This window comes from Bufo gargarizans, chromosome 3, assembly GCF_014858855.1.
Source record: "Bufo gargarizans isolate SCDJY-AF-19 chromosome 3, ASM1485885v1, whole genome shotgun sequence".
Lineage (NCBI taxonomy): Eukaryota > Metazoa > Chordata > Amphibia > Anura > Bufonidae > Bufo > Bufo gargarizans.
In genome coordinates, this window is record NC_058082.1 from 602415148 (window position 1) to 602440139 (window position 24992).

The 24992-nt window shown below is 44.7% G+C and overlaps 1 protein-coding gene and 1 long non-coding RNA gene across 3 annotated transcripts in view; one reads left to right on the forward strand and one right to left on the reverse strand.

The window, feature by feature from the left end:
- The first annotated feature begins 5623 nt into the window (after window positions 1-5623).
- LOC122930846 overlaps window positions 5624-24992 on the forward strand; it is a 71508-nt gene continuing 52139 nt past the window's right edge. Inside the window, exons 1-2 of the long non-coding RNA XR_006388180.1 lie at window positions 5624-5652; window positions 5754-5847. This is a non-coding gene — a long non-coding RNA (uncharacterized LOC122930846). The remainder of the gene's footprint in view (window positions 5653-5753; window positions 5848-24992) is intronic.
- Window positions 13743-24992, reverse strand: part of ARL6 (ADP ribosylation factor like GTPase 6) — a 178568-nt gene continuing 167318 nt past the window's right edge. For both annotated transcript variants that reach the window (XM_044284495.1, XM_044284496.1), the window contains exon 8: window positions 13743-14206. In XM_044284495.1, the coding sequence (XP_044140430.1) occupies window positions 14181-14206 (26 nt within the window). In that variant the 3' untranslated portion in view covers window positions 13743-14180. The remainder of the gene's footprint in view (window positions 14207-24992) is intronic.

A 24992-nucleotide genomic window follows, 5' to 3' on the forward strand; every position in this document is an offset into this window, starting at 1 on the left:
TAAGAATTTGGTACATTTTCGTTGGTTTGGTATAGCTTCTGTAAGGGAGCAAAGAGCACTAGAGTACGGGCCAAAGATCTGGACAATTATTGGAAACAAATGTTCATACAAACGCTCGTTCCCGATAATTGCCTTGTGTAAAAGCGATGATGATCACGCAACAAGAAAGAAATACACAATCTTTTAGGCAGTGCCTAAAATGGTAGTTTGTCGGCAGTATATCTCCATGTGCAAACTGGGCATGTGCTGGTGACAATGTGCAAGTGAATGGGTCTCTGAGTGGTCATTTTGCATCGGGCTATGTGAAAGGCACTATAAACTAGTCTATTGTCAATCCGCACTCACTTTTTTCTGCTATTGACACTTGTAATAAGAAGTGAAGAGCTTTTTAGAGTTGACTCTGCAGAGTCCTGCTGTAGGAGTGCATTGTCACCTCATGTCTACATGACTGGAGGTGGGCTGCAAGTGTGGAAATCCTTTCAAACTAACCATACAGATGTCTAGTGCCAAAAAAACAAAACAAAAAACTTTGGCAAAAGAAAAGATTGTAACATGCAATAGCAACGGATAGGCTGGTTACTTGTAGGTAACGGGCGCCTAAATGGTTTAAAACACATAATGCTGAGATAGACGGTGGTGAACAGTAGAATTTACGAAAGTGCTGTATTTTGGGGATTGTGGGATTTTTTTTAAAGGGGTGCAGTGTGGTCTTTCCTGCGCAGAAGGTTTGTTGAGGTGGTTGTTGACATGGATTCTCATAAGTATTTATCTAGATTCTCCTAGGCACAACCTTACCTTTAACTGGAGCAGGGTATGCTGTGGGTGCATAAGGCAGGAAAGTGCTTTACACCCTGTAGGTGGAACAGTGGAGGCTACTATGAAGCTGGCACTATGGGTTAATATTAGCATTACAAGTATTGTCCTGAGGGTATAAACAGGAGTAGCTTTCGATTTGTGACCAAAAGTAATTAAGGGTGGATTACAGATCTAGAAACACATCATGGTTTGCAGTTTGCACCACATGTCCTTCTCCCTTTTTCCAATTTGTGGAGGCGCATCATGAAATCACTCTCTTACTTGGCTAGAATCAATCACCCATGGTCCTTACTCCAAAAGACGGCAACATTTTTGTATTTGTTGTTGCATCTAGATAAATTGATAGAGCTGTCTAATGCAGGGGGTTATTCATCTGTGAATTGCTTCATCCAGCCAGGATGCATTTCCAGGGCAGTCTAAAGTTTAGCTAGATGTTGCTATGGGCTCCTAGGCATGAAGCCACTGGTTGTAGACTGGGGAAGAGGCGTTTCCATCAAATGATGGGACCGAATGGCACCCACCAGACCCTGACTGTAACTGAGTCTATTGGGGTTCCATTAGAAACCCCGACATCCTGTGCTATTTGGCCCTGTATTTTCGATGGAACTGGTGACAGAGACCTCTAACAGCCCTGGAGCAGACGTGAATGAAGACATATAAAGGGCCCTTTGCTCTAGAAAAAAAACTTTTTCAAATACCCTGCTAGGGAATTATGAGTCAACAGAGTAGGATTCCCTCTGAACACTCATCATTTCTCTTCAAGAATGTCATTATTCCGGATAAAGGAATGTCACCAGACAACACTTATGTTTTACAAGTGCAATATTTTAAGATATAAACTTACCATACCGATCTGTAATACATACGGTAGATCTCTCATTCAGCAAGTATAGTTAACAAAACATTCTGATAAACAAGCCTTTCAATATCCAGAAATGTTACTACATGGCCGGATTCATATCAGTCTTGTCAATACTGTAGGTCGCTGCAATGATTGAGTTTCTTGTCTTCAGTACATGCTGCCATCTTGTGCAAACAAGCAGTGATTTTAGACATTCCACCAAACTGGTTGTGCTGGATGAATCACCACGGTGTAATATTTGCACTGCTGTCAAAAACCTCACTGATTCGCTCAGGGAACAAAGTTCATGAAGGCAATTATCGAGGCATTTCTTTCCATATGGTACAGGTATATCAGCGCTGTGTTAGAGGTTGCAGTATTTGGCACAACTCCTATGAGTGACACAGGGATTTGTTCTTTGGAGGTCTTTAAATCCATGTGTCATGAAACACCCCCTAGGAGTGTTCCTGTAACTCGTGAATGTATAACAATGTAGACTCAGAGATAAAAGAAGAAAAATCAGTTCTGCCTTAAAGGAACTTTCCAGGACTTACCTGTTAATAACCAATCTTTAGGATAAGTCATCAATATCAGATCGGTGGAGCTCCAACCCTCGGCACCCCTACCAATCAGCTGAAACCAGGACTACACAGCTATGTACAATGCATAGTGGTTATGCCCGGGTCTGGTAACTGAAGCTGTGTAGGGACACTGGGGCAACTAAAAAAGGAGAAAGCAAAAAAAAACTGCAGGAATGGCCTCAACGTGTCACATTGGCCTTCTATTCAAGCAACCCAGGAACGTTAAAAAAAAGTAAAAAAAAAAAAAAAAGTTACAAAAAAGAAGTTTGGCCATTCCAGCTTGAGGGACATCATAACAACTGTTGTTAATTCACAGATATGCTTTACAGCACCCAGCACCAATAGGACCCTTTAGACTAGAGATAACTCTTTGACTTCTATGCAAGTGTTGTGGTGGGCATGCTCTGTGACCTGTACAGAGGTAATTGTGCCAGGGTCGGGGTTTGTGAGGAGTTGTGACCATCCCCTAGTGTGAATGGTAGATGCGATGTTATCTACTATACTGTATGTATATATATATATATATATACACACACATACATAGTGGACTTTTCTATTTAGCTCACTGGTCCGAGTAAGTCCAATGCTATAGAGACCCAGACAGACTTTAAGGTTTCAAAACGCTGTCCTTTCTGGCATTTATTGTCAGCGTAAACAGGCAGCACATGTACAGGATGCACGGTTCAAAAAGAAAACACAACATAAAGAAACTCCTGCTCGTCCGAGCACTAACTAGACAGTAACGGACCTGACTGTCCCAAATAACACAGAGTAACAGCAACCTGTACCTTCTACTCACACATAGCAACTACCCTGTTTGGCTCTCTCCCACATAATGCAGCCTGGGTCTTTAATAGAACAACACCTAGTGCAGCAGCACTCTACAAACCAAATGAAGTACAAAGACATATTACAGATAAATTAGAGATACTTGGCAAATATATTTTGTACAAAAATATTTGAGCCCGTCTGTTGCACGTCAAGGTGATCTTTATAAGACGGGAACCTAACACTAAGTTCACCTGTTATGTGCCATGACAGCGACCATGAAGTTCAGGAGGTGTAGGTTCCACATGCATGCTGGGCCCCTTTTGGTTTATATCTCTGTGCTGCCAAAATGGCCTCCACTGAATCCAGGGACTACAAGTACCCACATGCATTCAGAGCAAACTATATACTCAAGCCTGTGAGGCAAAACAGAACCTACACCTCCTGAACTTCATGGTCGCTGTCATGGCACATAACAGGTGAACTTAGCGTTAGGTTCCCGTCTTAAAAAGATCACCTTGACGTGCAGCAGACGGGCTCAAATATTTTTGTACAAAATATATTTGCCAAGCATCTCTAATTTATTAGCATAGCATTTGCAATGTAATATGTCTTTGTACTTCATTTGGTTTGTAGAGTGCTGTTGCACTATGTGTTGCTCTATTTGTGTTTTTAGCCATAGCGACATGCACCTGCGCACTGGGATGTGCTGACTGACCCCCTGGGTCTTTAAGTAGGCCTCAGCCCAGCTGCATTAATAAAGTGGCTGCAGAGTAAATTGTTCCAGGGCTAGGAACGGAGCCCCTCACCATGTATAGGTGAGAAACCTATGTGGAACATATACGTCATTTAACGCTTTACCTGCTGCCACCTTTATTTATCTTCTTATATATATAAAAAAGAACGTATATATGTATGTATGTATGTATGTATGTACGAGTGCATGTTCCGCGAAAACTCAAAAACGCATCCATCCACTTCAACGAAACGTGGTATACACGAGGAAAGAAATCTTGTGGTGGTCTCAGCTCTCTAGGACGTACCGTTTCTGAGATATTCCCCCAAAATGACCTGCATTAGCCAATACAAGCCTGCAAGTCTTTCTATTCATTTGCCAACTGCCATACACACGGTCACATGTCTCTTATCAGCCAATAGAAGCTCGCAGGCTCTTAGTCTCCACACACACAGCTTTACTCCAGGTTTCCATAACAACCCAGCCAACCCAAGTCGCACGACACATAGGGCACAACTACACTGCTACATGCATCCATCTTGGATGGATTTTTTTGCGACTGTCGTGTCACAGTCGCAACATGTCACAGTGTGACACCATAGCTTATCATTATAAAAATTGTTGAGACAAAATGTTGCACATTTGTCATGTAGCCATAGCCTGTGTCCTTACAGCACGCACCACGTGCAGTAGCCGGGCCAGAATACCCCAGCTACATCAGTCTCACCACCGCAACAGCATTGCCTGACCAAGTATAATAGCAAAGCCACAGCGCTTCAGCCATATCTAATTCATCTCTGGCAAAGCATTGTACATTGTCAGTAAAAGCGACCGGGGAGCATTAATCGAACAGCAAACATCCAGCTGCACCTGCAGCTGCAGCACACCAGACTTGATAAAGGGGTCATGCGCACCCTGAAACGCGTTGTCTCAATAAACCCGTACTTGTCAAATCTGGTTGTGATTTGTGCCTCACGACCACCAGCTCGCCAGACCACAAACATCGTGACGGGCACCGTCAGTATTTCTAGCCTTAAAGGGGCAGGGCCCTGTGGAGGTCACTGTTAAAGGGGCAGGCACTGTGGAGGTCACTGTTAAAGGGGCGGGCACCGTGTAGGTCACTGTTAAAGGTGACGGGCACTGTGGCGGTCACTGTTAAAGGGACGGGCACTGTGGCAGTCACTGTTAAAGGGACGGGCACTGTGGCAGTCACTGTTAAAGGGACGGGCACTGTGGCAGTCACTGTTAAAGGGACGGGCACTGTGGCAGTCACTGTTAAAGGGACGGGCACTGTGGCAGTCACTGTTAAAGGGGGGGACACTGTGGAGGTCACATAAAGGGGCAGGCAGTGTAGAGGTCACTGTTAAAGGGGCAGGGTGCTGTATAGGTCACTGTTAAGGCGGAGTGCCCCTGAGAAGGTCAATGTCAAGGGAGTGAGGTGCTGTGAAACTCACTGTTAAAGGGGGAGGCTGCAGTGAAGCTCAAAGTTAAGGGGTCGGCTGCTGTAGACGTCCCATTGTAAGGAGGTGGAGCACTCTGGGGGGGTCAGTGTTAAGGGGAGGGGGACTGTGGAGTTCACTGTTAAGGGGGCGGGGTGCTGTAGAGATCACAGTTATGGGGGATACTGTGGATATCTTTTAACGACACACAGAAACATTAAATGAAATCGATGAATTATACCGAGCGAAGCAGGGTCCTTCTGCTAGTCTAATATATATACAGTGATACCTCGGTTCACAAACGCTTCTGTTCACGAACAACTCGGTTCACGAACAGAAAAGTTCATAAAAATATGCTCCGGTTCACGAACAGGAGCCGCGGCCATTTTAATGCTATTTCCAGGCTGTCACATGGTCGTGACTTCCTGTAGGAAGACCGTGGAGAGAAGAAGAGACACAGAAAGAAGTACTGTGAGTACTCTGCAATAATTTTAAGTGATTTTTTTATTTTTGGTGTGCTTTTTAGCACATACTGTACTGTACTACAGTACTGTACTTACTGTATTGTACAGTTCCCCCTGATGTCCTTATGGAGGGGGACTCTCCCCCCAAACAATAACTGCCTCCCACCTGCCTTCCTCCATGCCAGAAGTCATCTCAAGCAAGGTTAGTGTCCTCTCTTTATACATACTAATGTGTATTGTAATTTGTTTCATATTTTTGTGCTTCAAAAACCCCCAAAAAAAGGTCAGCACGGATTAACCGGATTTACATTGAACCCTATGGGAAAATGTGCCTCGGTTCGCGACCAATTCGGTTCGCGACCAGAGTCAGTTCACGAATTAAGTTCGTGAACCGAGGTATCACTGTATATTTATTATCTTTCATTGTAATCCTGCCTGTGATAATGAAATGCCTATTGAAGGTGATCTCTACAGAATAGAAAACCTATTACAAGGCTCAGAAGTGCGAAAGCTGTAATAAAATATAGATTGTGACATGGAAATTTAAAACAAAAAAAAAATATTGTTAAAAATATGCTTTTTAAAAATAACTTGATTTAAAAGGGTTTTTCCAAGATTCTGATATTGATGACCTACCCTCAGGATAGATTGGTGGGGTCCATCACCCAGGACTCCTGCCGATTAGCTGTTTTAGAAGGCTGCGGCACTTACTGCCGGACTCCTGCCGATTAGCTGTTTTAGAAGGCTGCGGCACTTACTGGAGTGCTGTGGCCTCCTTGCAGCTTACCACACACAGCGCCATGCATTGGATAGCGGCCATGCTTGGTACTGCAGCTCAGGCCCATTCACCTGGCATGTGACAGATGAATGTTTTGTAACTGGCCTGGGCGCTCACTGTAGCACCACAGCCTCTTCTAAAGCTGATTGGTCGGGGTGATGGGAGTCGGACCCCCACTGATCTTATATTAATGACCTATGCTGAGGACAGCCCATTAACATCAGAATCTCGGAAAACCTCTTTAAGGACATTTTCTCATTATACAGTTCATCCGTGTAACAAATAGTGCACTGTAGATGGTGAAGAAAGAAAGGGCCTCTCTCCAGCAGAGTAAGAATCTAAGCTCAGTAAGGGAAGGTTGTACTATATAACATACTCCTACGATATAACAGTTCTATCACATCTTTCCACCCATTAAGGGTGTTTTAGACACCCCAATGCTGCTAGGGATCCCCGGGAGGGAAGCGTTCCCTCCTGGCAATCAGCAGATAGTTAGCAGAAGACACCACATGCAGCGATGTCCTATGCAACATGGGGAGGAGTGATCGCTATGCCGTAGTCCATCCCCATGCAGGACAGCGGTGTGCCGGCGGCAGATCGCTATTAATCAGAGCGATCTGCCATCGGTAAATCCAGATCTTTCAGCATGCTTGATGAAGGAGCATTTGCTTGGTCATCGGGCAATCAGAGGCAGTATTAGACTGCAAGATGATCGGTAACGAGAGCTCACAGGAACATTATCGGGCAGAAAATCTGGCAGTCTAATACACCCTTTAGACCTTATATTAATCTTAAAAGAATTCAAAAAAAAAAAGTGAAGTTTTCTTTGTATGCTAATATGTTGAAATGACACTTGCTGCGGTTTCCTTCCTCTTGGCATGCACTTAGCAGTCCACCTATTGTTCCCTGCCAGATGACTAATAGAAACTCTGCTAAACTAGTAAAGCTGAAATGAGATTGATGGTTAAATCTTTATCACAAAAGACGTCACAGCAGGGACTGCGCGCCCATCTCTGTTTGCCATCTTCCCCAGGATCCACAATCATTCAGTTGAGTACCCTGGCCTGGCACGGTTTCATCGTGAAGCAGCATGAACTTGTTCTGCTTCCTGTTCTCTGTGAGGCTCCCACATGTGTTTGAGCATCGTAGAGCTGCCATATATTCTTACAGCACACAGACCCTCCCGTGATCACCGCATGTACCCATACAGTGGTCACCAAAGCAGTCAAACTAAAGACAAGTTACAAGCATGTCACCATTTTTTATGGAGTAGGGATCTAACAGAAACAGCCGCCATATGAAATTAAGAGGTATACGGGGGTACAGTATAAGCCCATAGACTTTTATGGGTTGCTGTATTACAGAACACAATAGGAGCCATATTAAACCTGTCAGTGTTACAAAGTGAAATGTAAATGGACTGGACAAAGGCAAGCAATGAGATAAAATAACAAAAGAGCCCATACTCATCAGTGTGATCCCCATCCGTTAACGTTTCAGTGCTCCGCAACAGTCTGCCGCCAATCACTGCTCTTTGTTGTTTCCACTGTTGAGGTCTACGATTGGCTGCAGCAGTCACGTGTGTAGACGAGCATGTAGTCGCTGCAGTAAACAAAAACCGGAGAGGAGCACCAGAGAGGTGAGGAATCTCACAGGTAAATATTAGTTTTATTATTTTATCACGTTGCTTCTATTTATGATCTCAAACAACACTTCTAGCATAGTTATAAATGACTTGTGATCATCATAGCAAACCTTCCCCCCCCCATTAAATTCTGCAAATACCTATGAACATATACAGCTGAAACACTGCTAATTAAAATACATTCAAATACTTGCAGTAGTAACCCGTTTGGAAAAATATTCTGAAAGCCCTTTCCCCGTCGTTTCTCCCCTAGACATCAGATTAGACTCAGTAGAGTTGAGAACCCTATTTAACTACAAATAACTAAGGCTCCATTCACACGTCCGTAGTGTATTGCGGATCCGCAATACATCTGGCCAGCATCCCCATAGAACTGCCTATTCTTGTGAGGAGAATAATAGAATATGTTCTATTTTTTTTCGGGAGCCGCGGACCAGGTGCGGACACATTCCCGAACATGTAAATGGACCCTTATAGAGATACCGGTATGGTATAGTGACAGCCCAACCCTGCTGCATCTGTATCTGCGGTGTATTCCACTGACAATCTAATGTCATTGGTCGACACCAGGTCCCCCCCACACCGGTTAGGGGATACGGTAGCTAGCAAGGAGTTTTCTGTCCAGTTCTATTCTTTCTGCATGCCTGACTGTGGGCTTCTGGTTGGGGACCTTTCTAGCGATCAGTGATGGTCCCAGCAGTGATAAATGTTGACTGCGGGGAAAATATTTTAAAACACTGGTAAATAATAATAAATTACTGTCCTGTACCCCTCCGATCCAGTGCTGATGCCCCTTCCCACCCTGTCAGAGCTGCTGTGACATAGTATTTTGGCTGCAGCAGTGGTATACATGTCCTCGCTGTACACAGTAACTGGCTTTAGTGCTGTATGGCATGAGACTGCCGGTATATGTGCACGTTGGCGTAGGGTGGATGCACTGAAACAGAGGGGGTTCTGACGGCGAGTCTATTTAATTTATTTTTTTATCCTGTCGCTGCCAATAAAAAAAAAGTTAAAACTCAGACAACCCCTTTAAGGAGAGCTGCATTTAATGAACAGATTGAGGCGCCCATCGGCACAGGAAAATATGACATTTTCCAAACGATAATTGAAACCAATCGCTATTATTTTTACTCATTAAAACAAAAATGCTTTACTCATTTCCATATTGTCGTCCATAGCAAACCACTTGAAAAATGTGCATTATTGATGTCTTCATCCGGCAAACGGCTCCCTGGTAGATGGATAAAATAGACTGCTCATGTTTAAACCATGAGCTACATAGATGCCCTGCTTTTAATGCAGTCAGCCTTGTATAATAGCCAGTGCCAAGCGACACAGAGCAGTCACATTACTGCCGAGTAAAATGGAGCAGGCTTTTACACTTCTACATTCAGCTTTATTCAAACACAAGCGTTTATATAGTCCCCAGAATCGGAGAATTAGGACCGCAAAGTCACGCAACTGTTCCCTTTAAAAGGGTTCATCTTATGGAATCAAACCCTGTCCAGATGCTATATTAAAGCATGTGGACATCGTACAGGGGGGTCTTCCACTCATGAGCCAGTACAGAGAACAACTCTGTTTTAGCAACTTCCCTTCTGGCGGACCGTGCCATCCTTGTATTAGCGGTCCTGACCAGCCACAGTTTCTGCGGGCCATGTTACCGGGGTTCGGAGCAGGACAAACCCTTTAACCTGTCCAAGCCAGTTTCATTAGTTTTATAAATTGTTCTGTTGAACTACAATTCAAAAGATAATGTCTGATTTTCATTAGTTCGATGATAGATTTTCAGTAAACTTGTATTTACTGCTGTTGCTGTACTGACGGCGGGGTAGTCCCCAATGGGCTCCACTTTCTGCTCCTGTATCGACATGACAGGAAATGGGTGGGTTTGCCGCTCAGCCAATCACTTGGTGAGGTGGGTCACTGCTGCAGCCAGTGAGACAGGAGCAGGAAGTGGAGACACTGCAACAGCGGGGATCCTTTAGGGGCTGTTCACATTAGGCTTTTGTCCCACGATTAGGATATACATTGGGGGGGAAAAAGAATAAATATGTGCAGTACACTATGCTTTTTCATCCTGCAGAGTCCAACAGAAAACATATACTTAAAGGGAGTCTTTCACCTAAACTGACCATTATAGAACACTAACACCATGATCTGCATTATAGTCCCCATATTGGAATGCAACTTACTGTATAGCTGTCCGTCGCTTATTTTCTAAAAACAAAACAAACAAAAAAAACACTTTTATTCAATATGTTAATTAGCTCTGAAGGTGCCCAGGCCCTTTGTCGCTTTTCATATGAAACCTCTCCCCTTTCACCCCTCTGGCCCGCCCTAGGTTCTTCAGAAATCCAGCGCCAGCGCCGTTCACAAGATTCGCCGCTCCTGCGCACTTCATGTCTTCCTGTCAGCAGTTTGTCACATGAGACAATCAAGCACCTACATTTCCCAGTGGTGTACTGCATTCAGCTCCTGTTAAACCCAGCGTAGAAATGGTCCCTCCCTCACTGAGCCAGGTATTCCACTACAGCACTATGGTATGTAATGCCGCCCTCTGGGCCATTTCACTTGCTTCACTATGAGATCACTAGACCAGCACTGAGGGAAGGGGAGCAGGGAAGCTACTGAGCATTAGTCCACCTCTGAATGCAGGAGAAGGTGGACCAGAATATTGGCCACAAGATAAACAGCAGGAGGCGCTACTAGAGAGGAAAATGTAATATATACAAAACAATGTTTTCATGGCATCTCGGTTACATTGCATTGATACTACATTTGAAATGCCCAAGTGATTGCATAGTAATACTTTTTGTGGCATAACTCTATAACCCCTTCAGGGCATGTGATGCAATAGTACGTCACATGTTGGGTCTTTAACCACTTCACATCTGGGCCATTTACCCCCTCCTTCCTGACCAGGCCTAATTTTGCAAATCTGACATGTTCTCACTTTATGTGGTAATAATTTTGGAACACAATTTCAATTTCTCTGCTTTTAAAACAGAAAGTGATATCTCGTAAAATATTTATTACTTAACATTCCCCATATGTCTACTTTATGTTGGCATCATTTTGTAAATGTCATTTTATTTTTTTAGGATGTTAGAAGAGTTAGAATTTTAGAAGCAGTTCTTAACATTTTTAAGAAAATTGCCAAAACCCACTTTTTAAGGACCAGTTCAGGTCTGAAGTCACTTTATGGGGCATACATAGTGGATACCCTCATAAATGACCCCATTGTAGAAACTACACCCCTCAAGTTACTTAAAACTGATTTTACAAACTTTGTTAATCCTTTAGGTGTGCCACAAGAATTAAAGGAAAATGGAGATAATAATTTTAAATTTAACTTTTTGGGCATATTTTCCATTTTAATCAATTTTTTTCTTTAACACATCGAGGGTGAACATCCAAACAAAGTTTATTACCCCGATTCTGCGGTTTACAGAAACGCACCACATGTGGTCATAAACTGATGTAAGGACGCACGGCAGGGCGCAGAGGAAAAGGAGCGCCACATGGTTTTTGGAAGGCAGATTTTGCTGAACTGGTTTTTAGATGCCATGTCCCATTTGAAGCCCCCCTGATGCAGCCTTACAGTAGAAACTCCCAAAAAGTGACCCCATTTTGGAAACTAGTTTTATTGGTACTATTTTTGGGTACATATGATTTTTTGATCATTCATTATAACACTTTATGGAGCAATAGGCAAAAATTGGTTGCTTTAGCACAGTTTTTATTTATTTATTTTTACAGCGTTCACCTGAGGGGTTAGGTCATGTGACTTTTTTTTTGTAGGGGCTCATTTTTTGCGGGAAGAGGTGACGGTTTTATTGGTACCATTTTGTCGGACATACGCCTTTTTGATCACTTGGTGTTGCACTTTTTGTGATGATGGCCTTTTTTTGACACAGTTTTTTTTTTTTTATGGTGTTTATCGGACTGGGTGGATCATGTGATATATTTATAGAGCCGACCGACATGGCAATACCAAATATGTCTATGAAATTTTTTCTATTTTACATTTTTTTTTTTACACTTTGCGTCCCCCATAAGTTCATACAAGACCTCCGGGGGACATTAAAATTCACTCTTTTTTTTTTTACTATTGATTTCTTCTGTAACTGGGGCTGACACAGTAGCCCCAGTTACAGGGGAAATACACCCCTTGCAGAATGCAACGCTGTACAGCCTCAGTGCAGGGCTGATCGTGTCTGAGATAGGCTTGTGTTGTGGTGGAGGGCGTGATTTAAAAAAAAAAATTTAAACATTTATTTTGTAACATAGTGAAGAGAAATTCTGTACCAAATGTAGGTGATGTGGGTGGCTGTTTATGGGTGGGGCTTGAGGGTGGACAGGGACCCCATAATCTCCTATTGCCCGGGGGCCCCATGAGTTGTCAGTCCGCCCCTGGTAGGGAGGGAGAAGTCGGCTCCGCCTACATAGTTTCTACCCTGAGTGAATCTGTGATAGCAGTCTGAGGATGTGCAGAGCAGGTTTCTTCCGCTCCTGCACTGGGGAAGTGGCGCAGGAGAGGTCTCCACTAGACTAGACTAGGGCTGCAGGGGAGAGGATGTCTGTCCAGCACTGGGGGGGGGGGGGAAGGAGAGGTCAGTGTCTGCACCAAATCAGGGGTGCAGGGGAGAGGATGGCTGTCCAGCACTGGGAGGAGAGGTCAATGTCTCCACCAGACTAGGGCTGCAGGGGAGAGGATGGATGTCCAGCACTGGGGGGAGGAGGCTTCCCTCCTTTGTAATACATTTGGACATGTGCTGCCAGCAATCATCTCAACTGTGTTATCTGTGGGCAGAACTGAGGACTGTGGACGATCTCCCTGTGTGTATGACCTGCATGAGCCTAAAACATAAGCACTAAACTCCCCCCCATAAAATTAGCCAGATTGTCCCCATAGTCAGTGACTGGTCAGAGTCCCTCTATATGGCAGCATCAATAACAGCAGAGTGGCCCCACAGTTAGTGAGTGGTAAGTGGCCCTCCTAGTGGCATGCTAGAAATGTGGGGTACTAAAAATGTGAGGTAAATAAGACTATTAATTTAGTGGCCCCCAATGAGTGTGTGGTACCCTCACCTCTTGGTGTTTGGTCTGGACCTCCACCTCACAGCAGATTTAATTATGTAGACCTTTACAAAAAGTAATTGAGAACCCCTCGGGCTGGGGGGGGGATAAGGTTATGGAACTACTGCAACCGCTGGTGCCTTCTCAAACAGTAGATCGGCGGGGGGTCCCAGGTGTAGAACCCCCACAAACAGATACTGAGAACCTATTCAGACCCCCAAGAAAAAATACTGATGACCTATCCAGAGTAAAAATATCTTGGAAAACCACATTAAAGGGGTTGTCTCACTTCAGCAAATGGCATTTATCATGTAGATACAGTAAATACAAGGCACTTACTAATGTACTGTGATTGCCCATATTGCCTTCTTTGCTGGCTGGATTCAGTTTTCCATCACATTATACAATGTTCATTTCCAGGGGTTAGGACCACCCTGCAATACAGCAGCGATAGCCGTACTTTCACACTGTACGAAAAAGCACCAGCCTATGAGCACTCCTGTATAGGGAGGAGTGAACCTGAACTTTACTGGGTTTGAGTTTGGTGGGGTTAGGAATTCCTGGATGGAATGCAAAATGGAAGTTTTTTCAATATATTTGTTTATTTCCTTTCTCACACATTAAAATTACATCTGTAATATTGCTCAGGTTTGCTGATGTATTTTCAATTCTAAAATACAAAATCTACTTTTATGATATATTACAGTACAATTGCCATAATACAGAGGTGAATAAATTAATAAGTTAAAACGTAACCCACAAACATTGTAGTATTTACAAGTTGGACAAGTGGAATTTCACGATTTCAACAAAATACATAAAAAGTTGAAGAAATGTATTATTCATTAATTCATACAATTGAGTATTTCCCATTGTAACATTGCACTATTTATGCTTTACAAAACCCGAGGTGCTAGATAATGGTAGATATAGGAGTCTCACTCAGTCTGGTAAACTATACGGACGATAGCACTTTCTTGGGTCCAGGTGTGCAGGAGGTGGAGGGATGCCAGATTCTCTCATCTTCTTAGGCTTTCATTGCTTGGATCTGATCTGGTAAAAGATTAAAAGCACAAATATGAATGAAATAAAAGTGTACATTTTAGATGGTCTCGTCTTAGGTTTGTGTGTTGCAAAGAAAATGAAAATATATGGAAAAACCCCATGTCCTAATAGTAGACATTTAGATTAAAAATTCTCAGTATTGATCATGACCATATCAGAGACTAGCAGATCCCGACAACAGAGTGCACTACTGAGCGCCTCGGCAATTCTATAGAGTCAGACAACAGCACTGGCGGGAGGACCTTCAACATTAACTTGTAGAAGGAACATGTTTGTAGTAGCCGGGGATCTAGATGAGGGGTTGTTACATAAGATGAAGTAAAGAAGGGGCTTGTCAAAGCCGGCCACGTAGACAAGCGGGGCATGTAGAAAAGGCTACTTTCACATCTGCGTTTTCAATTCCAGTTTTGAGATCCGTCTGTCAAATGCATTGTCATCCGGAAAAAACGTATCCGGAATTTTTTTTTTTTTCTGATTTTTTGCGGTCTCAGCATGCGCAGACCGCAAAAACTGATCTGTTTTGCCGGAACACTCAGGGCCGGGATTAATGCATTTTAATGGGAAAAATGCAAGTGTTCCGGAATTTTGGACGGAGATAAAACCGGAGCATGCTGCGGTATTATCTCCGTCCTGAAAAGTCAAAAAGACTGAACTGAAGACATCCTGATGCATCCTGAACGGATTGCTCTCCATTCAGAATGCATCGGGATAAAACTGATCAGTTCTTTTTCGGTATTGAGCCCCTGTGACGGAAATCAATACCGGAAAAGAATAACGCTAGTGTGAAAGTAGCCTAAGTCAGGCTGTCAAAGGTGGTTGTGTACATGAGGGTTTGTCAAAGGTGGAGATGCAAATTGGGGTGTTGTCAAAGATAGACATCTGATAAGAGAAGATGAGGGGGTTGTCCGCTGAACATGTAGATGAGGGGGTTGTCCGCTGAACATGTAGATGAGGGGGTTGTCAAATCTGGTGATGTAGCTAAGGAACCTTTCAAAGATGGACACTGACAAGCTGGGCATGGAGATCAAAAGGGTTGACAAAAGTGGCTGTGTGGATGAGGGTTTGTGAAAGGTGGACAAGTACATGAGGGCAATGTTAACTATGGACATGAAAACAAGGGACTTGTCAAAAATGGACAAGTAGATGAGAGGTTGTCAGCTTAACATGTAGAGTAGATGAGGGGGTTGTCAAAGCTGGGACTGTAAAGGAGAAGGTGTATCTGTAGATAAGAAGTTGTCACAGCTAAACATGCAGGGGTTGTCAAAGTTAGGCATGCAGACAGGGCTGGACTGGGAACTTAAAGTGGCCCTGGAAAAAACCTAAAAGTGGCCCCAATGTTGCAGGTAGTTCCAAACTGACAGATGGTGGGACAGCACACGTAGGCTGGGACAACAGAAGTAGATGGATCCAGCAACACCTTAGTGCAGCACAAAATACAGCCCCCGCAGAACCAAATACTACAGTGCCTCACAAAATACTGCCTCCCCGCTGCATTATTTAACTATATCACCGTCCTGAGGACGGCAATACAGTTTAATTCAGGAGGGCGTCTGCATTAATTAATGTTGAAAGGAGCAGATTGTTATGTACCTGGCTGCCGGCCATGAGGAGAGCTCAGGTGGCCTAATGGGCACCGGCCTACTGGGAAATTTCTCTGTATGGTCTATGGGCAATCCACCCCTGCATGCAGATGAGGGTTTGTCAAAGCTAACATGCCAACTGACCAGACATGACTTGACATTATGGGCCGATCTATTAAACACAAAGAAAAACCATGAGAAACTATTCCTTGGCAAAAATGCATTCTCAAAAATACTATCACAGCCCCTAGAAAGAGCCATTTTGCTCTGTGCAGCATCTGTGTTTGCCAATTGCAAATCTGATAACCTGACATTGCTGGTCCTGAATGTCTACCGCCTCCATGATACGAGTAAGGTGACTTTTAGGGATGAGCAAATCGACTTCGAATGAAACTTCCGAGGTCGATTCACATAAAACGATTCACACTTGTTAGAATACTGTACGGAGCGAGCGCTCAGTACAGTATTAGAATGTATTGGCTCCGATGAGCCGAAGTTATTACTTTGCAAAATCTTGCGAGGCTTCGGGTAATAACTTCAGAAATTAATTTCTACTGCTAAAAACCAGTGGTACCTTGGACCGAACTAGAGTTCAGTAAAAGGTTTTTAACAGTAGAAATGAATTTCTGAAATTATTATACAAAGTCTAACGAAGTAATAACTTCGGCTCATCGGAGCCAATACATTCTAATACTGTACTGAGCGCTCGCTCGGTACAGTATTCTAACGAAGTTTTATGTCAATCGACCTCTGATCTTTCATCCGAAGTCGATTCGCTCATCCCTAGTGACTTTCATAATGGAGAATGCCTCGTCTGAAGCATGGGAATTGGGGCACATATGGTGACTGGAGAAGGGACATCCGGTATAATCTCCTGTTGTGATATACGGCATCTATGGGGCCATGTAGTCAGTGTGAGTGAGCAGGCGTACATGGTTTATACCATCTCCGGATCAATAACCGTTATTAATAGGCAGAATCCTTTTAATGACTTTACTGCACTTCAGACAATTCTAAGCTTCATTTTACAGAGGATTCAGATGATGGCCGCACATAAACCTGGATGATGTGAACCTCATAAAAGAGCAATGAGGTTGTAACATCGCTGGATCATTAACGAGTGGATTTCCAGTAAAACTCATCACAACGCTGACTCTGCTATCAGCTCCAGCCTGAGGAAATGATGGCATGTCTGAGGTGCCAATATACATATTCATCCCACTCATGACCCACAGAACATTACACAGAGGTGCCTACTATATTAATGTTAGGTAAAGAGGACCCGTCACCTCTCCTGACATGCCTATTTTAATACCTTCATGCATTCCCCATGTAATACCAATTGTGAAGCATCTATTCTTATGGCTCTACATTGTGCCGTTTCTTTATTATTTCTACTAGAAGTTATGAATGAATTGCTAGCAGTCTGCAGTAAGGGTACAGAGGGGCGGTAACAAGTTTGGGGGGGGGGGGGGGTGGCTGCACAGTTTGACAATGGTAGCACTGAATGGATAGAGTCAGACTGTGCAGGTACACCCCCCCAACTGGTAACACCCCTCTGTACCCTTACTGCAGACTGCTAGCAATTCATTCATAGCTTCTAGTAGAAATAATAAAAGAATGACACAACATAGAGCCATAAGAATATATGTCCCAGAATTGGTATTACATGGGGAATGCATGAAGCTATTAATCAGGTATGTCAGGAGTGGTGAAAGGTCCTCTTTAAAATTAGGTTTCCCCTGCAATAGTTTGGATATCTCTTGTCAAATTACCTTTTAACTTCTTACATGGAAAAACCTACCCAGCTGTGCATCATACAGTGTGTCCGCCATAGCCAGTAAATGCTATATGCAATAGTTCTTTGTGCACTACAGCTACATGTACAGGAGGTCTCTGGCAGTCCACACATGCAATATGTGAACTGGCCCTAAATGTCAGGCCTCATCCAGAAGGCAGAACTGTGGTGCTTGGGGTTCCTGCACTTCCTTATTACCAGGCCATTCACAATCTATGTGCCACCATATGGTGCCTCTGTAAGGTGCGCTCAGTGAACAGGTTATTTTAGGCTTTAAAAGGGTTTTCCAGGGTTTTCCAGGGAGCTTGATGTTGATGAGCTATCCTTAGGATAGATCATTAATATCTGATCGGCGAGGGTCCAACTCCTGGCGTCCCTGCTGTTCAGCTGTTTGAAGAGGTCACGGTGCTCCTGCGAGTGCTGCGGCCTCCTCACAGCTCACCAAGCAAAGCGCTGTACATTGCATTGCGGCTGTGCTTGGTATTCCAGCCCATTCACTTAACTGACCGATGTGACGTCACTGGCCTAGGAAGTGGTCAAAGTGGCCACAGCCTCTTCAAGCAGCTGATCAAGCAGATACCGAAGATCAATTTTATACTCCAGGAAAATATCTTTAAATGGGTTGTCAAATACAGGTGAAACTCCAAAAATTTTAATATCGTGCAAAAGTTCACTTATTTCAGTAATGCAACTTAAAATTAGAATATTGTGAAAAGGTTCAATATTCTAGGCTCAAAGGGTCACACTCTAGTCAGCTAATTAATCCATACCCCCTGAGCAAAGGGAACCTGAGATTGTGACTTTGGGGTTTCATAAGCTGTAAGCCATAATCATCCAAATTATACCAAATAAAGGCTTGAAATATCTCGCTTTGCATGTAATGAGTCTCATATGTTAGTTTCACCTTTTAAGTTGCATTACTGAAACAAATGAACTTTGCACAATATTCTAATTTTTCGAGTTTCACTTATATGTCCTTTCATGGCAAAAATGGGAATTAAACACAGTAAAAGCCTGACCAGAGGCGGTGAAGGTATGGAAATGGCTGAGCAGCCGCTGCTCCACTGTTTCTGTAACCCCACAGCAGTGAATGGGAACTAGTCAAACAGCACAGAAACAGCCTAGCTCCACTGCAAAGCACAGGAACAGCGGAGCGCCGGCTGCTGGGCCAGCACTTACTGTGGTTATTCCCATCTTGGTCATGAAAGGCCGAGATGTGACAACACCTTTAACTTTTTATAGGAATGGAAAAAATCTGCAATTCTGTTTATTTTGAGACAGTTGCCAATATGAATAACACACTTTCGAAATCATGTTTTTTCACATTTTCATAAAGATGGGGCCATTTTTTCCCCATTATTTTGAAGTATGAATTTTTGATGGCTTTTTATTCCACTTTAAGTACGGCAGGATACACAAAAAATATTTTTGCTTTGGTTTTTATTCCCCGCTGGGGTTAATGGGTAACTGTTATTTCATTTGTTATACCCTAATGGTATAGTACACACTGCTGTATAAATGCTTTTGTGCTTTAAAATATAATCATTTTCTGTTTTACCGGATAATAACTCACAGAAATGCATGCTACTTTCCTATTATGCAGCCTCTTCTCACAGCGTTGTCATATGCAACCATCTCCTCTGTATTATAAACAAGAGATGGGGAGAGCACTGGGAGGAGGAGTTCAGCCCTGAGTACTGGCGAGAGCACTGGTAGGAGGAGCACAGCCCTGAGTACTGGCAAGAGCACTGGTAGGAGGAGCTCAGCCCCGAGTACTGGGGAGAGCACTGGGAGGAGGAGTTCAGCCCTGAGTACTGGCGAGAGCACTGGTAGGAGGAGCACAGCCCTGAGTACTGGCAAGAGCACTGGTAGGAGGAGCTCAGCCCTGAGTACTGGGGAGAGCACTGGGAGGAGGAGCTCAGCCCTGAGTACTGGGGAGAGCACTGGGAGGAGGAGCTACAGCCCTGAGTACTGGGCAAGAGCACTGGTAGGAGGAGCTCAGCCCCGAGTACTGGGGAGAGCACTGGTAGGAGGAGCTCAGCCCCGAGTACTGGGGAGAGCACTGGGAGGAGGAGTTCAGCCCTGAGTACTGGCGAGAGCACTGGTAGGAGGAGCTCAGCCCTGAGTACTGGGGAGAGCACTGGGAGGAGGAGCACAGCCCTGAGTACTGGGGAGAGCACTGGGAGGAGGAGCTCAGCCCCGAGTACTGGGGAGAGCACTGGGAGGAGGAGCACAGCCCTGAGTACTGGGGAGAGCACTGGTAGCAGGGAGCTCAGCCCTGAGTACTGGGGAGAGCACTGGTAGCAGGGAGCTCAGCCCTGAGTACTGGGGAGAGCACTGGTAGCAGGGAGCTCAGCCCTGAGTACTGGGGAGAGCACTGGTAGCAGGGAGCTCAGCCCTGAGTACTGGGGAGAGCACTGGTAGGAGGAGCATAGCCCTGAGTACCGGCGAGAGCACTGGGAGGAGGAGCTCAGCCCTGAGTACTGGGGAGAGCACTGGGAGGAGGAGCTCAGCCCCGAGTACTGGGGAGAGCACTGGGAGGAGGAGCACAGCCCTGAGTACTGGGGAGAGCACTGGTAGCAGGGAGCTCAGCCCCGAGTACTGGGGAGAGCACTGGTAGGAGGAGCATAGCCCTGAGTACCGGCGAGAGCACTGGGAGGAGGAGCTCAGCCCTGAGTACTGGCGAGAGCACTGGGAGGAGGAGCTCAGCCGTGAGTACTGGCGAGAGCACTGGGAGGAGGAGCACAGCCCTGAGTACTGGGGAGAGCACTGGTAGCAGAGAGCTCAGCCCTGAGTACTGGGGAGAGCACTGGTAGGAGGAGCACAGCCCTGAGTACTGGTGAAAGCACTGGGAGGAGGAGCACAGCCCTGAGTACTAGGGAGAGCACTGGGAGGAGAATCACAGCCCTAGAGCTCTATTAGGATGAATAGGACTTCACACTCTCCCTGCTGCCCTGTGCATAGTACACACAGCAGCAGGGAGCTTACCATGGAAGCCAGGGTTTCAGTAGCATCCTGGCTGCCATGGTAACCAATCAGAGCCCCAGGATTACACTACTGGCTCCGATATCAGAACCTGCCACTGCAACATCAATGAGGAGGAGGGAAGGGGACCCTGTGGCCACTGGGGGTGGGGTGGGGGGCGCACTGCGCCACCAATGAAGATAACTAACCTTTTAATACAAATACAGGAGGCGGGTGCCGGTGGCAGAATCACATAGCCGGCACCCGACCTCTATGATAGGGAGCTGCGATCCGTGGTAATTAACCCCTTGGGTGCGGCACCTGAGGGGTTAACTGCCGCGGATTGCAGCGCCCTGTCATAGAAGTTGGGTGTTGGCTATGTGATTCTGTCGCTGGCACCTGCCTTTTGTATTTGTATTAATCATGGGTGAGTAGCGCAGCCTAGCAGCGGTAAATGTCAAATCCGGGTATCGAGTCGATACCGGTACAAAAGTATTGATTGGGTATCGATAATTCAAGACCCGCTACAACCCTACCGTGTATGCCTCTATAAGGAATTGGAGGCATATGGAGATATAGTTTGGCACCATAGTTTAATGCCCTTGGGCACTGCTGTTATTTTCATTTTTCTACTCCTTCTGCCCAACAGAACAGAAATAACAGAAATACGAGCGCAGATGTGAACCTAGCCTTACCGGACAGGATGCCCAAACATTTCCACATGTCACATTTTGTCTTTAGTTATCTTCACTATTATAAATTCAGCAAATCTACAGTAATTTGAAGGAAATATGTCAAGTTTGTTTCCTGCAGAGGTTAACGCTCCACCATGAAAGTCAGCAAGACGTACATTATGTTATATACATTACATCTGGATGAGTAGTTTTGTATGAAGGGGGAATGAAATGGATACGGGTATTCCCTTTACTGAGGATGTGGGAAATCTGGAAATAAAACAATGTTAGAAAAACAAAATTCCTTGGCTCCGTCTGAAGAAAGATGTCCGCCCCTGTCAGATGTAACGGCAAGCCTCTGGAAGAGTGTAAGGATTTATGGAAACACTTTAACATGGCTGACGGCCCAACAGCTGCCAGCAAGTATCCCTTTACTGATCTACTACATCATACAGCACAGAGAGGACCGAGCGACTACTCTGGAGAGGACGGGGTTAAAGGCAAGTAAAACTGCTATAATATGGAAGTAACCAGACCGGCAGGCACTGCTCATGATGGTATCGGGGGTCAATGAATCAGCGATTATCTGTGATAATTTTATTATCCAGACATGGCCACAATGGCGTTCACTTGGTTGCTATGGGCAACTAGTGTAATGTTCCTCTCCACCAGTTTTGATGAATTTCCCCCATAGTAGCAGTTTTGCATTGACGTGCTCTCCGGCAGTCACATAGAGAATGTAAGGGGCATCAGGATGCATGCTTGACCTGCCATTCCATCAGGACGGGGAACAGGACCCCGACAGTCAGGCCCTCAGTCATGTATACCCTATCCTGAGGATTAGTCATCATTATCACATAGATCCAAGTCCCAGCACCCCCGCCGATCAGCTGTTTCAGGGAGCCGCGGCACTCACTCTGGTGGGTGCTGCAGGCACTACAGCGCCTTACATGGTATAGTGGCTGTGCTTGGTATTAAATTTCAGCCCCATTGACTTAAAGGGTTTCTGTCATCAAAAACATAACTAATGTATTACTTATATCTCCCTGCCTGCTGTAGTTAGCGCTAAATAATGACTTTTGTAATATGCTAATGAGCCTCTAGGTGCTAGTGTTGCTTCTGCACCTAGAGGCTCCGTCCTCTCACCGTTTGGCACGCCCTTGTATCGGTGATTAACATCCTCTTTCTCTTCTGTGCCCTTAAAATCCCGCCCTTGCGCCATCCACTTTAGAATTCCGCGTAGGCGCAGTGAGGAAGCCGGCAGCAGGCGAGCATCCTTCACTCACTGCACCGAATACTAAACGTGATGGCGAAGGCGCTGGATTTTACGGGCACAAAGGAGAAAGAGGCTGTCAATCACCGATACAAGGGTGTGCCAAACGATGCCCCACTAGCACCTAGAGCAGGGCTCCAGACTAAAAAAAATATCAAGGAGCCATTGGCTCCTAACCTGAAAAATTTAGGAGCCAAATGTAAATTTTTAGTCGCCAAATTTAAAATACGGTACATATAATTACGGTATAATAAAAAAAAAAAAACAATCACACATGTCTTACCTAGGGTTGTCACGATACCAACATTTTTACTCGATTTCGCTACCATAAGAGAGTATTGCGATACGCGATACCATGTGATAAAAATAAAACACCAAAAAAGCTGCATGCATTCCAGATTTTATGGAAAGTCTGGACCATAATAGAATAGTCCTAACCTAATTTTTGTCGGGACAAAACAAATGGCAAATTGCACTTATATATTTTTTTTCCTGTTACGGCGTTCACCGCATAGGAGATATTTTTAAATATTTTGATAGTTCATAATAGTTTATATATTTTATATGTAAAATTAGGCAAGGGGGTGATTTAAACTTAATATTTTTGTGTTTGTTTTTTAAAACTTTTTTTTTTTTTTACTTTTTATTTAATACCCTTTTACCCCCTTAGGGGCCTGAACCCGAGATCTTTCATCCCTTGTCCTATTCACCCTGATAGATCTCTCTCAGGGTGAATCGGACCTCACACTGTCCCTGCTGCCCTGTGCATAGTACACACAGCAGCAGGGAGCTTACTATGGCAGCCAGGGCTTCAGTAGCGTCCTGGCTGCCATGGTAACCAATCGAAGCCCCAGGCTTACACTGCTGAGGCTCCGTTCGGAACTGCCACTGCCACCAATGATAATACTTGGGGGTTGGGGGCGCCACCAATGATTCTGATCCCTACGATGAAGATAGAACATGTCCTATTCTTGCCTGTTTTGTGGACAACAGGCATTGTTACAATGGGTCCGCAATAACAAAAACAATGTAACACGGACGCCACCTGTATTTTTTTGTGTGGACAGCAAAATACACACGGTCATGTGCGTGCTCCCATACTGTATTTCCCAGGAAATCAGCAGCTCTAGCAATCTGCTGGGCACAGGAGAGCCCATTTCTATAGCTTTCATGAAGTGATGCATACCCTAGTGATACACCATCAGTTTATAAGACTGGAATGCACCGGAATTGGGGGTTGTCTAACCCTTATATACAACATTCTCCACTCCATTATTAAAGTCCTCTCGCACTTGTAACAAACAACCATTAAAGTAGTCGTTTCATCCCCATTAAAGGCGATCAGATGATTAAACACCAGGAGAAAGTTACTGTTCTCTGCTCATTTTCCCTGCAGTGACCGCTACAGGCGAAATATAGTAACGCATTCAGAAGAACGGGCGTCCATGTAAAACAGGGTCAGGTAGGGTACGTCAGGCCTGCTTGTTGGTGGCTCTCCAATCAGGCTCATAGAGGACGGGACCCCCTATACTGTAACACAACCCCTTTAATGGCAGGAACATCAGCTTCTTTAGGGTTTGTCTGAATGGTGTGACATTCTTTATAACGCCTATATAAGTGACCCCCTATGAATGCATACAACTTACTGTACAGCGATGCACAGGAAAGACGTACAGTCCAGTATTTGAATGCACATACTACACGGACAGGCGCAGCTCTGCTATGTACAGCATTACAGACACACAAACAGTAAATCAACTCTGACATCTAGTGGTCATTGTCTGCGTTGCTAAAAAAACAACAACCATCAGTGTGAATAGTCATTCTGGGAGAGCAGGGATGGAGGACAATAGCAGAAATTAAAGTCATTGCCCTTCAACACATCCCAGATACCGGTACAATACAGTTTTTCCATTAACTCCTCATTCCCCCCCCCCCCCCAAAAACCCAAAATAGTTCGCTTGAAAGGGACGAGCAGCTGTAGTTATACTTCACCGGTACAATTTCGGCCCCGTACACATGACTGTGTCCGTATTTTGCGGATTCACAATTTGCAGACCGCAAAACGGATACAGTTGTGTGCATGGGGCCGTAAACAGAGAGCAGACCAACAGTGAAGAAGCTGCAGAGCTCGTATAAGCAATGCTTCTACTTCAAACAGCTGATCGTGGGGGTGCCGGGAGTCGGACCCCCGCACATCTGATATTGATGACCTATCCTGAGGACAGGACATCAATATACTAGCGCAGCAAAAGCACTGCAATAAACTGGAAGATCGCGATGTGCTAGGGTGATGACACCAGGACATCGTGTATGATGACACGTGGCAGTTTTTTAGAAGTTAGTCCTTAGAGAATGGGATTTTCTTATTTTTTTAAGAATTCTTATGTTGTGGTGAAAAGTAGCCATGTTCACACTACGAAGCTTTCACATGTGAGGCCTCGTCCACATTTTTATTTTTCACCGACGTGTGCTGACCTCGTTT